Raw genomic sequence first — 16,284 nt, 5'->3', positions numbered from 1 at the left:
GTGCAACTGGAACAAGCTGCATCCAATTGCTAAGGGCACCATCCCAAGGTCTCGGGCTGCAGTAGTAGTGTCCCTATCTCTGAGCCAGGAACTGGGTTCAAATCCCAACTGCTCCAGAGGTGTTCAATAAAATCTCTGAACAAGTCGATTGGCTAATACCAAATAGTTACATGGATGAAAAAGAAGGAAAAGGAGGGTGTGATGGTCACTGGTGCTCCTAATCACCGGGCGTCACTACCAGCTTCAGAAACTGCTTTGAAATAGGAAATTGGAGGCAATGTGGTCAAACCAAAAGTATTCATGGAGAATTAGGTGCCAGAAAACCATAGCTCCCTCCACACTCTGACAATGAGATTCATGTGCTTTCTGAGGATGGTTCAGTATACAAGTCTTTCAACTTGAAACATTTAAAAGGAATATGACTGAAAAGTACATTTCCACTTTGGAGTAAAGACAGTTTACATATTAGAGAAACTAAAGTCAGTACCTCCCTCACCCTCTAAAGGCAACAACACTCTCACTTTCCGTTCCCAGACTGACCTTCCAGGAAACCTGGGATGCATGAAGTCACTAAATATTCACCACAAACTCTCTCCAGGTTGGTAGTCACCTCTGCAGCCCACACTGCACAATATTTGCACTGAAGTGGGTTCCAGGGAATTCCATGCTCAGCACTGAGTGTGCGCAGCAGCCTTACCCACTTGGCTTTCTGCCAAACTGGCACACACACACAGTGATCTTACTCTGTCCACACAGCTGCAGTCATGAAGTCTGCAGTTGGCACTGTACCTTTTTTTAATGACGTTACTTCAAAAGGAAAGTAGGGGAGAGTCTCACCAGCATTCCAGCTATTATCCCTCAATTAACAGGAGAAAGTGAGGACTGCAGATGCTGGAGTACCAGAGTTGAAAAATGTGGTGCTGGAAAAACACAGCAGGCCAGGGAGCATCCGAGGAGCAGGAGAATCGACGTTTCGGGCATAAGAAGGGCTTATGCCTGAAACGTTGATTCTCCCTCAACTAACACCTTTGTAAACGGTCATTTGTGCAGTTTGATTGAACTCAAATTGGCTGATCCTACCCTCTAGCATGGGCAACACTTTGACACAGAGAGAGACAAAAGGAAACTGTCCAGAGCCATCTGTAAGTGCTCGGTTTGAACAGTGGTTGATCTCAGACACAATCCCTTTCATGTTTTATCTCTCTAGATTAGATTACTTACAGTGTGGAAACAGGCCCTTCGGCCCAACAAGTCCACACCGATCCGCCGAAGCGCAACACAGCCATACCCCTACATTTACCCCTTACCTAACACTACGGGCAATTTAGCATGGTCAATTCACCTAACCCGCACATCTTTTTGACTGTGGGAGGAAACCGGAGCACCCGGAGGAAACCCACGCAGACACGGGGAGAACGTGCAAACTCCATCTTAACCTGCCTCAGCAAATCCAAAAAGCTGAATATGTCACAACTTGACTATTGACCTGGTGTTTTATAGGACAATGGCAGATGGCAGAAAATTCTCTGACCTCATACAGCTGTCAGGCTTTATGTCCCAAAATACAGAACCTCCCCACCCACCCCCCCAATCATAACTGTATTGGGAAATATGGCCAAGACACTCTGGAGAACCTACCTGCTCGACATTTAATAGAACTTCAGAATCCTTTACATCTACCCAAGAGATATATGGTTCCTTGGTTTAATCTGTCACCTGATCTCCAACTTCCTCAGGACCATACCACAGTTTCAGCAAGAATTATACTTTAGAATCGGCCACATCATTATAGAGATTTCCTGGGTGACGTTGAATTCTCTGGCAAAGAGGATGTTCAGTTCCAATATTTAGACTCTTCCGATATTTTAACCAACAAAATAGGTCCTACCTTCCTGGCCTATCCCCAGCCCTGGCCCCACCCCTCACAGCAGTCTTCCACCCTGAGCCCACAACACCCTGGGCTATTCCTGCAGCTAAGTACAAAGCTCCCCCCCAATCTCTGCACATGACCAGTGAAACAAAATGATGATGACTACTCATCACGTAGAGGGCACTGGCAACCATAGGTTGGCTCAAGAGTGACCACGCGATTCGACGTTTCGAGCATAAGCCCTTCTTCAGGAATCCTGAAGAAGGGTTTATGCCTGAAATGTTGAATCTCCTGTTCCTTGGATGCTGCCTGACCTGCTGCGCTTTTCCAGCAACACATTTTCAGCTCTGATCTCCAGCATCTGCAGTTCTCACTTTCTCCTCAGGAGTGACGACGGTCCATTCTCAATCATTCTCAGTCCATCCAATGCTTCCACAATAGTCTGTCCCATCAACTGACCTGAGGATCCTGATCTCTTTCGTAGTGACTTCAGGCTGTGGTCTTTCTGGTGTAGGGTTAGTTGTAGAAGTTGCTGGAACTCCCTCTCTTTCTCTGCAAGGTCTTCCAGGAGGCTGAAAGATTAAAGACCCAGTAGATAATCAGAGGCTTTTTTTTTGGTTAATTCTCAATCCTTAGTCTACTCATCCCAATGACAGGAGCAACGCAAGCACAGACCCCGAGGGGAATGAATGTCCTCACACAGGCCTCCCACAAAATTTAATCAGAAGTGCATGCATTTATAGAGAAACTGCCACATAGTGGAACAAGGTGGTTCTCAAAAATATTATTGGACAAAAAAATGTAATCGGGGCACAGAAGTGAGGACATGTGACCACAAATTTGAACAAATATGTAGTTTTGAACGAGCTGGCAAAAGGAGGCAAAGTAGAGAACAGACTGAAAGAGATGCAAGGAAGAAATTCACGAGTCGAGAGACTGGATAACTGTAGACACAGCTGCCTATTCTGAAGTGATAAACATCAGGGAAGTGCGATAGGCCAGAACGTCAGCAATGCAGAGATCGCAAAGATCTGCAAGAGCTTACAGAGATCAGGAAGGATAGGAGGGATCTGCACACGTGGGTAGAATAGGTAATGATAATGAACATTGCTTGAAACTTTAAAAAGAAAATCTTGGCTTGGACTTCTGCCAGTTTTCAGTTCTATAAAATTTGGAAGCTGAATAAACATAAACATAAGAAGTGTTTCAAGTGGAAATGTGAGAGTTGAGTGGAGTTAAGCTGAGACTGGGACTGAGATATCTGGTTGATTTGAACCAGAGTGCTCAGGTAATCTTTGCTTGTTTCTGAGAGAGTGATAGTGGAGAGGAAGCTTTATAATATTATAAAATATCAACACTTCACAACTGTGGCTTTTACCACTCGGTACTGTCAATGAAATGGAACATCACAGAGCATTTAACCCACATGGAGGTAATTACTTCTTTTGTCAAATGCATAGTTCTGAGATTTAAAATAGCCAATGTCACTCTTCAAGAGACTCTGGTACATATCAATGCAATACTAATAGCCACTGACTCACGTACACATGAACACAGACATATCAGCAATGACTGACCAGTGTTCACATGATATAGAATTATTTTTCGGAGTGTTTTCTCCTGACCCTCTTCCAGCAGCTTCCTGGAGGTTAATCTTTAATTCCCAGGGTAATCCGGGATGATTGCAACCCTCAATGCCTCAATGAAGGCATTATATGATCTTAAATGACAAATGATACATCTTAATGTATCATCTAACAATCACTGCCCAGCTTTGTGTGTGAATCTTTGCATTATATGTTCATCAGTAAATCTTCCTGACTAAGAGGAGGTGGAATGGGATGATCTTACAGTAACACCAATCAAAAATTGGGATCAATTATCCTCACAGGAATACCCCCCCCCCCCCAACCACCTCCCCTCACGGGGAGTGGCTACCAACATAGTTAACCCTCATTGCGTATGAGCATAATGCCATGAATAAGACAGATTCACAGGGAACCTGCCACACTTGATTGGCTTGGAACCACTGCTCTTCTTTAAGTGACTTATGGTCACATCAAATACTGGGCGGGCCACAGCTCAGACCTGCCACAGTAATTTCTGCGAGAGCCCATTAAATGTCTTGGGATGATGGCTGCTTGATTTCTTTCACGGCCACACATTTACTGCGACACAAGTTCCCTTTCCCATAAGCAATTTCTCCATGGCTCACTCTGAATGATACTAGTACCTTTGGGAGGTTAAATGGTGAGGACAAGTTGTTTAAACACAGTGTGCACTCTCCTGAGTTCAGGAGATTAATGAGTGGTCTGAATGAGGGTTTCAACAGGATAAATAGAGAGGAACTGTTGGGGACATCAAGAACCAGGTAACTTCATCCGAAAATTAGAGCCAGCCCATTCAAGAGTGAAATCAGGAAGGGTATAAAATGTGGAAATAATAAACTCTCTCCCACCCGCCCAAAATAGACTGAAGGTTACTGGAGGTCAACTGGAGTCTCCAAGACTGAGATGGATGCATTTCTGTTGAGGACAAGATCATGAGATTTTGACTAGAGGTGAGTACATGCAGCTGAGGTGAGATCAGCCTTGCTCTGCCTCAGTTATTGACACTCCTGCCTCGAATACACGAGATCCTGAATTGAAGCTGCACTCTGGAACTTTAGTAGAAAACAATGAGGTCGACATTCCACTGCAGTACAGAGGGACTGCTGCACTGTCCAAATGCCATCTCTGTATGATATGATCAACTAAACCTGCAGCTGTTTCCTTGATATAAAAGACCCTGTGGCACTACAGGAAATAGAAGGGGGGGGGGGGTCATCCTCATGTCTTGGCTAAAATTTGTCCCTCATACAAGAACAGTGTATGTAAGTGGTCATTAGCCCTGGTATTTGTGTGCAAGTTCAGCTGCTGTTTCCTACTGCAGAAACTTGACCACATTTCACAAAGTCATTCATTGGTTGCAGAGCACTGAGACATCCAGTGGTCATGAAAAGCATTACATAAATGCAAGGCGTTTTTTTTGGTCTAATTGAATGGCAAATTGGGCGGGACTCAGAAAACAGAGGGCCCACCCAGCTCTGCTCCCAAATTGCTAAAACAGCAAGTTATTGGGGTACACCTGTAAGGGATGTACCAAACTGCTGTCCATCACTATTCACCGCATGATGTGATGTATATCCCTGTGTCATCTGCATTCAGACCAGAATAGCGGTCCTACAAGTCAGATGTGTTCTGCGTAGTCTCTAAGTTATCATTGTGTATATAATCTTATTTGGGTGCACGCTTCAAATTACTAATCATTTGATGGAATTTAGGTTCGATTAATAAACTCTGGAGCTAATCTCAGCGATGATTACCATAAGGGTTGTAAAAATCTATCTGGTTCTGTAGGGAAGGAAATCAGCCAGCCTTACTCGGTCTGGCCTACGTGCGACTTCAGAAATCCGGCAGCATCTGAAATGGCCTCGCACACCTTTCAGTTTGGAGGCAATATTAAGAAATGTTGGCTTTACCAGGAACGCCTACACTTCATCAGAGAAATAAAATTCTTCACATAAAGAAGGTACATTACTGCCCTCCCAATCCTTGTTGCATGATTAGCACAGTTGCACTGAATAAAAGAATGCAACAGATTTAAACAATAGAAAGGTATCTCAAGGACTTTTTGCAGCACGTTACTGTCCAGGTGGCTGTTTTGTTCACCCACAGTGGCTCCTCTCCATACCGGTTTGATTCTGCCCTCAGTTGGCTGAGTTGCACAATCAGGGGGCAGGTGTTTTGCTGGGAATCATGGGACATGGAGCGACTGAGCGTGCTCACACCCGAGGTTCCAGCTCCATCCATCTGCAGCTCCAGAACTTCCCGTTCCCTCACGTCGGATTCACTCCCGCTCCACTTCCCCGGAACATTGTCTGTGCAGTGCTCATCTGCCTCTTGATCAAAGGAGCGCTGAATCTGGTGCTTTGGTTCTGAGGGAGAAAATCCAAGTCAGATTCCTTTGTCTAGTGACTTTACCATTGGCCCCACCACCGCACCCATCCTTCAACATTTCCCCCATTTCACCTCAAGTTGCTGATTCATTCATGGGTACCTTTGGCCATCTCTCATACAACCCCTTAGGACAGTAAACACCAGCATCAGTGTTGATCCCATTGATCTATACCTACTTTTAAGTACAATCTCACCACCCGCCCCCAACCACCTCCAAGATTCTTTCCCTGTACTGTTTTGCCTCTTTGGGAGATTGGCTGTTTTTAATTCTTTCATTGGATGTGGGCATTGCTGTCAAGGTCAACATTTATTTCCCATCCCTTTCATATGAGTGGCTTGTTCGACCATTTAAGAGGGCAGTTGAAAGTCAAACACATTGCTGTGAGTCAGGAGTCACATGTAGGCCAGACCAGGTATGGATAGCAGATAGCCATCCGTGAAGGGACCAGATCACCAATAACAATTGGTGATATTTTATTAGCCAACGTTACTGAGACTAGCTTTGAATTTCACATTTGTTAATTGCAAATTTGAACCCATGCCCCCAACGTATTAGCCCGGGCCTCTGGATTACTGTGGGAGGGCTTATGCCCGAAATGTTGATTGTCCTGCTCCTCGGATGCTGCCTGACCTGCTGTGCTTTTCCAGCATCACTTCTTTGACTCTGATCTCCAGCATCTGCAGTCCCCACTTTCTCCTCTGGGTTACTAGTCCAGTGATACCACCACTGCACTACCATCTCTCCAGCCATGAGGATTCTCACGTTACAACATGTCCCTAATGAAAGATTATTCTGGTTCAACAGATGGAATTGATTTCCTCTGATCATGCTGTTTATCCAGGCTGCAATGACCCGCTGGACTACAGTGTTATCCAGTGCATTGGGTGCTGACTCTCTGTATGTCTTTGACAGAGAGCAAGACCAGTTCCTGACTTGGATGTTATATCATAGAGAAAGTAAACAGTCTTCAGTGAGTATGTACTTAGGCGCTGGAATTTCCTGGTTTTGGAGATTGGAGAGACTTAGAGAGGTTTTTTGAATCCTTATTGAATCTGGGTTATTTTAAGATGATGTTGTGTTTTCCCCTGTAGGTTCCATGATGCAGCGAGTGAGCAGGTAATAGTTGGTACGGAGTGATTATGTTTCAGCTGATAGGAGCGTGGGATAAGTGTGAGGGACCAGCTTATCCCCAAAATGTATACAACGTGAGTGTGCTCAGAGCTACAGCACTGCATATGGTGCTGGTCTCTGCATTATGGGAAGGATCTGAGGAGGGTTTCACAGGATGTTGCCAGCAATGAAGAATTCCAGCTCTGGATAAGAAATGGAAAGGCTGGGATTGTTTCCCTTAGACAGAGTAGGCTAAAGGGAGATATAATTGCTTCATATAAAATTACCGTGGCCCTAGATGAGACAGGTTAGGGAAAACCTGTTTTATCCTGAGCTTGTGCTGTACATTTCTATGAAACATTGTCCTTCTGTGGTTCACTGTGCTGCAATAGACCAGGTAAACACAACCAGCAGAAAATTAGATTAAATAATGGATCAACAGAGGTACATAGAAACACAGAATCCCTACAGGCCATTCGGCCCAACAAGTCCACATCGACCCACCGAAGAGTAAGTTAACCAGACCCATTCCCCCTACTCTATTACTCCACATTTATCCCTGACCTACACATCCCTGAATACTATAGGCAACTTAGCATGGCCAATTCATTTAATCTGTACATCTTTGGATTGTGGGAGGAAACCGGAGCACTAGGTGGAGACCCACGCAGCTATGAAGAGAATGTGCAAACTCCACACAGACTGTTGCCTGAGGCTGGAATCAAACCCAGGTCCCTGGTGCTGTGAGGCAGCAATGCTAACCACTGAGCCACCGTGCCGCCCATATAAGGGACTATTTCAGAATACAGCAAATATATCTCAGAAAGTGCAGACAGTAATTAATCAGTGATTAACTAAAAAGTTAAGGATAAAATTAAACTTAAAAGGCAGAGCATACTGAGACAGGTGGCAGGTCAGAAAAGTGGAAAGAGTATAAAGAAGAGTAAAGAATGACTAAAAGATTAATGAGGGATGGGTAAATCAGAGTCCAATAGAACGCTAGTTACAAATCTAGTAACAAATAGTAAGGGTTTCTATAAATGTACAAACAAGGAAAGAGTTAATAAAGTGCAATTTGTCCTATAGGATGTGAGTCTAAATTTAACAATGGAAAATGAGGAGAAGGCAGATGAATTTGTGTTGGGCTTTACTGCACAGGATACAACAAACATCCCAGAAATAGCTGTACCTCAGAAAGTGGAAAGGAAGGAGGAACTCAGGAAAATTAGATCAGCTATGATCTTAATGGTGGAGCAGGCTTGAGGGAAAAAAATGACTTATGTCTGCTCCTAAATTGTGTTCGCAAGTAGAAACTTCAGAGGTGCTTCAGTGCAGAGGGATCTGGGTGTCCTTGTGCATGAGTAACTGGAAGCTATAGTGCAGGTAATAAAGAGAGCAATTGGAATTTGGACATTTATTGCTAAAGGAATATAAAAGTAGACAAGTGTGATTGCAATCATACAAAGCATTGGCCACGCTAAATTGGCCACGCTAAATTGCCCATAATATTAGTGGGTGGTACGGTGGCACAGTGGTTAGCACTGCTGCTTCACAGCGCCTGAGACCCGGGTTCCGTTCCCAACTCAGGCAACTGACTGTGTGGAGTTTGCACGTTCTCCCCGTGTCTGCGTGGGTTTCCTCCGGGTGCTCCGGTTTCCTCCCACAGTCACAAAGATGTGTGGGTCAGGTGAATTGGCCATGCGAAATTGCCCGTAGTGTTAGGTAAGGGGTAAATATAGGGGTATGGGTGGGTTGCGTTTCGGCGGGTCGGTGTGGACTTGTTGGGCCGAAGGGCCTGTTTCCACACTGTAAGTAATCTAATCTACATAATAATGGTATGATTGCATCTGGAGTACCAAGGACAGTTTTAGTCCCCTTACTTCAGGGATGCAACAGTACTGGAGGCAGTTCAGAGAAGGTTCACTAGATTAATTCCAGGTTTGTGCTTCGAGGAGAGGTTGAGAAGATGAGGTTTATACTCGCTAGGGTTTAGGAGGATGGGATGAGATTTAATTGAGGTTTGTACGATAATAAAGTAGAGTGACAAAGCAGCTCCACATGGACCTTACCTCTTATGGGGCAATTGAGGTTGAGAGGCCTTAGTTTTAAAACAAGGGGTGGTGCATTAATGAAGTGGAGTTAATTCTCTCAAAGAGTTGTGAACCTTTGGCAATTCAACACATCAGACTGCAGTGGATGCTGGAACACAATAAATTTGAGAAGGCCCCAGACAGATTTTTAATTAGTAATGGGTCGAAGGGTTAATGAGGGGAAACAGGAAATTGGAGTTGAGGATGAGATGAGATCAGCCACGACTGTATCAAATGACGGAACAGCCTAAGGGGGCTGAATTGCCTACTCCTACTCCTGGTTCTGATGTTCTTACGTACTCCCACCGGGTCAGGTGGATTCAAGTCTCCATTGTTCCTGGAACTCAAGGTAGGTTTTGTTTGTACAGGAGGGTCCTTTCCGAACCAGAGAGAGGCTCTCCACTCTTCTGCAGAGAAGGGGCAGTGTCTAATGTGATGATTCTCCTACAAGGTGGTAATGTCAAAATAAGTGTAGTGGTTGGCAGGAAACAGTGCCTTCCAATGGATGTGCTCACACTCACCCACAACCACGTACCTGGAATGAGGATGCTGAAGGCTACCTGCATGGCCTTGCGAATGATGTTGTCCAGGGCAAACATCCAATGAGGTTTAATCTGGTTACGACGAAGGAGTTTTATCACCTAGGAAGAAAATCCCTATTAAGAAGGAAAGATGTCATCCACTAGGTAAGCTGCAAACTTCCCATCGATATCACGTGGTTAATACTTTGACCCAGAGATATTCAGCCTTGATGTCCCAAAATCCATCCTCTATCAATCCGTCATCTGTACTTTAGCCACACCATGTCCTGACTGACCCTGTGCCTGCTGATCCACTTTGAGTTCTCGTCTAGCAACACCCAAACTTTTACATTCTCTTGCAATTCACTGTATGGTCTTGACCCTCCGTATTGCTTCTAGCTGGATTTTACAGCAATGAAAGTGCTCTATTAATGCAAATTGTTGTTGTTGTAAACTCTGCTCTTCCTCTTATCAGCCCTGCTGCCTTTTTCCCAATTTTTCCCTGAACATTGTTGTTACTTTCCCCCCATTATCTGGAAGACACTTTGTATAGGTCACTCTAAAGTCAGCACACGGCTATGTGTTACATAACACAGCAACCACAGACACTCCCCATCACAATTCACCACAGTGTGGGAGCTGATGGCTCATTTTCAATTAGCTAATCACAACTGAGTAAACACTTACTGGGAGTGACTGTGGAGTGATCAAACCTCAGAAATCTTCACTCAGTTTGGATTCTCTTGTATGGCCCAGGGTAAGGTTAGCTAATGCAGAGCCGACCAAGAGTGAAAGGTGGGGCATCACCTGGTTATTCAGTCCCTATTACAGATCTATGCCAGTGATTAAACAGCCTCAGGGTTCCATGCAAAGTTCCCCAATGCCCCAGTCCCATGGATCCACAATCTTATGGGGTATAATACTTAAGGGGTCCCATTCCCAGGGACACACTCTCATATGGCCCCATGGATCCACACTCTCTCTGTGTCCCTTTCTCATGGGGGACCAGTCTGACAGTGGACCCAGTCTCTCAGAAGCCTGCATCTCACAGCACTTCCTCATTCAAAGGGCCCATTCATGCAGAGGCCAAGTCCCACGAAGGGCCCAATCCCACAAAAGGCCCCGTCCCCATGGACCCATCCCAAATGGACCCAGTCCCACATGGGCCCAGCCCCTCACAGACCCCATCCCACAAAGGGCCCCATCCCACATGGGTCCAACTGCGCAAGGGCCCCGCTATCACAATACTTAAGCATTTGTTCACTGACCTACTGGCAATTTACTTTGAAATGAAGTTGGCATGGGGATGTGAGGGGAGTCGGGCGAACTGGCTACCTCAAGTTTAACAGTGAAAAGCCCCTTCCCTCTCCATGTGACTGCCTGACTGAGTCCACACTCACAGCATCTTGGAAGCTGAAGATGATGATCTGGATTTCGTTGAGCACTGCTTTGTCAAAGTGAAGCTTTGTCTGCAGGTTCAACAAGACCTTGACAATCAGTTTGTGGTCTGGAGTTCGTATATAATCCTTCAGACAGGTGATGAGTTGCCGGGTGTGTTCAGAAGTTAACCTGGAGTCAGGATTCTGTTTTGAAAGGAGGAAGGAATTAGAGCACATGAATAACACGGGAATGACCAGGCAGCTCAGACATTACTTATCCCGGAAGGAAGAGCTGACACATGATCATCTCCTACTCCACTGTCCGCGTCAGTGGGCTGCAGGCTCAGGGCCATCTTCCTTTCTGCCCTCTGAAGAGAAATCATCAACCTCACCACATTACCGCTCCAGATAAAAACCTAATGTGCATTTATCTAGCACCAAGCAATGTCCTAAAGAGCTTCACAGCCAACTGAAGAGTCATAGAATTCCTACAGTGTGGTAACAGGCCATTCGACCCAACAAGTCCACACTGACCCACCAAAGAGTAACCCACTCAGACCCAACTCCCCTCCCCTATTATGTGATATTTACCCCTGATTAATACACCTAACCTACACATCCCTGAACACCATGGGCAATTTAGCATGGCCAATTTACCCTAACCTGCACAACTATGGATTGTGGGAGGAAACCCACACAGACACAGGGAGAATGTGTAAACTCCACACAGACAGTTGTCTGAGGCCAGAATTGAACCCAGGTCCCTGGCGCTGTGAGGTAGCAGTGCTGACTACAGTGCTGCCCTGAAATGTAATCACTGTTGTAATGTAAGAAGTAGGGCAGCCAATTCATATGCAGCAAATTTCCCCACAAAAATACTTGGGAAATGACACATTACACCAAGCCAATGATGTCAGCTGAGAGATAAATAGGACACAACACCACAATAAATAGGCCACAATGCCAAGGGATCGTCCTCATTTACCTGAGAAAGTGGATGGGCCCTCAGTTTGATATCTCGCTCAAACAGAGAGTCGGGAGTGGCGCATCATGGGAGGTACCTGGCATGATTCCCTGCCCTGTGCTTGGCAGACCCTGATGGTGCCACAGGAAGGTCAGGCCCTTACAGATGTGTGCCTGGCCACTTCCCCCAGTCAAATAGACACAGGTTTTAAATCCTGCACTTCCCGCCCCTTCCCACAGCAGAGGCAAGTGGGTGAGAAAGATCAGCTGGGTAAAGGCCAGCTACTCTGAAGCCTGCCAATCAGAATGCCGCCTGAGTGAAAATGGGAGGAGAATGACTGTAAAAACCAAGAACATATGTCAGAGGTCTCCAGGGGCAGAACAGATAGAGAGACTCAGTTCACTGGGCTGATTCTGGAGTTGAGGGGATTGGCTTATGGGGAGAGACTGAGGAGACTGGGATTATATTCATTGGAATTTAGAGGAATGAGGGGGGATCTTACAGAAACATATAAAATTATGAAGAGAATGGATAAGACAGAAGTAGAGAGGATGGTTCCACTGGCGGGTGAAGCTAGTACAAGAGGGTATAGCCTCAAGATTAGAGGGAGCGGATTGAGGACTGAATTGAGAAGGAACTTCTTCACCCAGAGGGTTGTGAATCTATGGAATTCCTTGTCCAGTGAAGGAGTTGTCACTACTTTAGTTAACATTTTTACAGCTAAGATTGATTTTTTTTTGAACAGTGATAGAGTGAGAGGGTGAGTAAGTGAGTCTGAGTCCACGAAAAGATCAGCCATGATTCTTAGTGAGTGGCGGAACAGGCTCCAAGGGCCAGACGGCCTACTCCTGCTCCGAGTTCTTATGTTCTAAGAGGCCTTGTGTAGAGGAGCTACAGACAACTGCCTAACCCAGAGTCACAGATTGGGGGCAACAATTATTCAATTACCTGCAGGGTCTCCCATCAGGGGACCCAGCAATACACCACATTACACTGGCATTGAGTCTCGAAAGCCCCCTGTGTTTGGAAACTGTATGACGTGGTTTGGCCCATCACAACCCAGCCCAAAGTATTAAACTGTCTGTAAACCCACGACAATCTTGGGCAAGGCCATGATTTTATTTGTGATAGGATATGGATGTTACAAAGTGGGAAATGTTCCCTTCTTTGATAAGACAGCTATAAATTCACCAATTAGTTAAAAACAACAGAAAATAAAGGTTGGTTGAGTAACCAATATCACTGTTAATTCCATGTCCACATCGGTTACCATCTTGAACCATCTTCATGATCACTGCAGAAATTCACCAAAACTCCTTCAAGACCACCTGACAAACTGACAATCACTTTCATTTTAAAGGATAAGAGCAGCAGACACAAGGACACACCACCAGCTGCAAGTTCCATCCTAACTTGGAAATATATCATCGAGTCATACAGCACGGAAACAGACCCTTCGGTCCAACCCATCCATGCTGACCAATTTTCCCAAACTAAGCTAGTTCCACGTGCCTGCATTTAGCCCATGTCCCTATAAACCTTTCCGACTCATGTACCTGTCCAAATATGTTTAAATGTTGCAATTGTACCTATCACTCCCTCTGGCAGTTCATTCTACACATGAACCACTCTCTATGTGAAAAAGTTGCCTTTTACGTCACTGGGTCAGAATCCTACCAGTATGCCTTAGTAAATTAGCTAACACGGTCCTGGAAAGCAGTTCACACCTTAACCCTGGCAATTAGAGTCATAGAGATAGACAGCATGGAAATTGTCCATGCCAATCATATAATTCTAAATTAATCCAGTCCAATTTGCTGCATTTGGTCCATAACCTTCTAACCCTTCCTATTCATGTACCCATCCAGGTGCCCTTTAAAATGTTGTCATTGTACCAGCCTCCACCACTTCCTCTGGCAGCTCATTCCATACACACACCACCCTCTACTTGAAAAAGTTGCCCCTTAGGTCCCTTTTATGTCTTTCCACTCTCACCCTAAACCTATGCGCTCTAGTTCTGGACTCCCCCAGCCCAGGGAAAATACTTTGTCTATTTACCCTATCCATGCCCCTTATGATCTTACAAACCTCTATAAGGTCACCCCTCAGCCTCTGACACTCCAGGGAAATTAGCCCCAGTCCATACAGCCTCTCCCTATAGCTCAAACCCTCCAACCCTGGTAACACTCCTGCACATGTTTTCTGAATCATTTCAAATTTTACAACATCTTTCCTTTAGCAGGGAGACTAGGAATAAATGCAGTATTTCAATAGTGGCCTAACCAATGTCATGTACAGCTGCAACATAACATCCCAACTCCTACACTCAATGCTTTGACCGATGACGGCAAATGTGCCAAACACCTTCTTCACCTCCTTTTTTACCTGTGACTCCGCCTTCAAGGAACTATACACCTGAGTAGGGCAATAAAGGCTGGCTCAGAAAGACCACATCCCATGAATGATTAAAAACACTCACTGAACTTCCTCCCTTTCTCTCTGTCCTCACACATTGTGGTATATGAGGAAAATCTATTCTGTTCCATTAGTTAGTTTGGAAAGATTCAGATCTCTAGCCTGTCACCAGAGACTGGAGCTGGAGGGTCACCGCTCAGTATCAGGGAGGGCTGAGACAATCTCACTCTGATCATATCGGAAGGAGTTACAGGTGATGCTCAGGTCACTTGGCTGCCATATTGGTCAACCAGTCCTGAAATAGGCCTTGAACCCGGAGTTTTCACCTTGGAGGGGGGAATTCCATCATCAGTGCCACCTGCCCCCCCCCCCATACCGAACCTCCATGTGATTAAAAACAAAACTGAGAAAGCTGGCCCTCCCAGGTCAAAGTAAAAACAACATAACTGCAGGTGCTGTAAATCTTCAATTAAAAATGGAAAATGCTGGAAATACTCAGCAGGATCTGTTCGGAGAAACAGATGGATGAGCTCTTGTCTGTCCATCCCAGTTGTGTGTGATTTCGTGAGGAATGAGAGTTTTCCTACCTGCGCCTGGGCTTCTAGAACGTTCTGGACCACCGTTTCGCAGTCCTCAGTCAGGATTTTGAACAATGCATCCCTGCGCTCACTGTCTTTCTTCAGGAGAAACAATCCAGCGTTTTCTTCCGGAGAGGATGGGGCACTGAAGTCATCCACTTGTTCCTCAAGCACACTGGGAGCAGGAAGACATGAAGATCAGTGAAAATGCTCTCAGCAAACACTGAGTGACCTCACATTTAATGGTGTAAAAAACTAGAAACAACAACAATCTAGCGTTGGGATCTGAAATTCTATCTCAGAGGCAGCAACGGGAGCTCTGGCCCAGTTAGGGCTCACTGAGGGCTCCTGACAATTCTCGAGCCTCAAAGGGTGGTGTGGTGGTTCAGTGGTTAGCGCTGCTGCCTCACAGCGCCAGGGACCTGGGTTCAATCCCACCCTCGGGCGACTGTCTGTGTGGAGTTTGCACATTTTGCATGGGTTTCCTCCCACAGTCCAAAGATGTGCACTCTAGTTGAATGGGCCCATAGTGTGCATGTTAGGTGGATAAGCAATGGGAAATGCAGGTAGGGACGTGGGTCTGGGTGGAGGATTGGAGTGGACTTCATGGGCCAAATGGTCTGCTCCCATGCTGTAGGGGAACGATGAACTGGGGTCACGAGGTGGAAGCTCTGATCGAGGCACCGCTGTGCAATCACAATAAGCAGGAAAGTTCGTGCTGACCTGAGAAACTCCTGTTTTGGTGAGCTGCTTTTAGCCGAGAGACCTGGGATCGAGCAGCTTCGACTCAGGAAGGGGCTGCTGAGTTTAAAATCCAAGGGCTGCCTGCTCTCACCTCCATCCTTCAGGTGTCCCAACGCAGGGACCGAGAGACTGTGATAAAATTCACCTGCATAACGATATGGACAGGATGATAAATGGAAAGGGGATTTTCAAAGCAGAGCACTGCAGCTCGAGAGAGTGGGATAAAGTGATGAGAAACATTGGTCATGGAAACCATGCTGTGATTGTCAAGTTTCTAACGTTTGGCTCAAGGCAGAATGCAGGGCACTGTTAAAAGTTGAGAAGGAGGAGACCTGCATTTATATAGCACCTTTCATCTACACAGATTCTAAATACATCACAATCAAACAGGATCTTCAGAATGGATAGCGACGTACTGCAGTCACTGTCACTCAACTGGGATCTTGAGTTCACGTCACAATACAAGCGAACCCACCATACTATACACTCTCACACACAATCACACTCACACAAACCCCCTCTCATACACACTCTCTCTCTCACACACACCCTGTCACTCTATCAAGCACACGCGTACACACACACACTCTCTCCCTCTCTCTCTCACACGCACA

General features: G+C 45.6%; 1 protein-coding gene across 2 annotated transcripts in view; it reads right to left on the bottom strand.

Moving 5' to 3' along the window:
• LOC132830155 (mitogen-activated protein kinase kinase kinase 5-like) overlaps positions 1–16,284 on the bottom strand; it is a 179,809-nt gene that overhangs the window by 17,874 nt on the left and 145,651 nt on the right. For both annotated transcript variants that reach the window (XM_060847686.1, XM_060847687.1), the window contains exons 21-26: positions 15,650–15,815; positions 14,936–15,101; positions 10,991–11,173; positions 9,605–9,710; positions 5,603–5,846; positions 2,330–2,442 (exon numbers count right to left, since the gene is read on the bottom strand). In XM_060847686.1, coding sequence (XP_060703669.1) covers positions 2,330–2,442; positions 5,603–5,846; positions 9,605–9,710; positions 10,991–11,173; positions 14,936–15,101; positions 15,650–15,815 — 978 coding nt within the window. The remainder of the gene's footprint in view (positions 1–2,329; positions 2,443–5,602; positions 5,847–9,604; positions 9,711–10,990; positions 11,174–14,935; positions 15,102–15,649; positions 15,816–16,284) is intronic.

The sequence above is a fragment of the Hemiscyllium ocellatum genome, chromosome 30, assembly GCF_020745735.1.
Source record: "Hemiscyllium ocellatum isolate sHemOce1 chromosome 30, sHemOce1.pat.X.cur, whole genome shotgun sequence".
In the NCBI taxonomy this organism is placed as follows: Eukaryota; Metazoa; Chordata; class Chondrichthyes; order Orectolobiformes; family Hemiscylliidae; genus Hemiscyllium; species Hemiscyllium ocellatum.
This window is presented reverse-complemented; position numbering and strand designations above follow the sequence as displayed.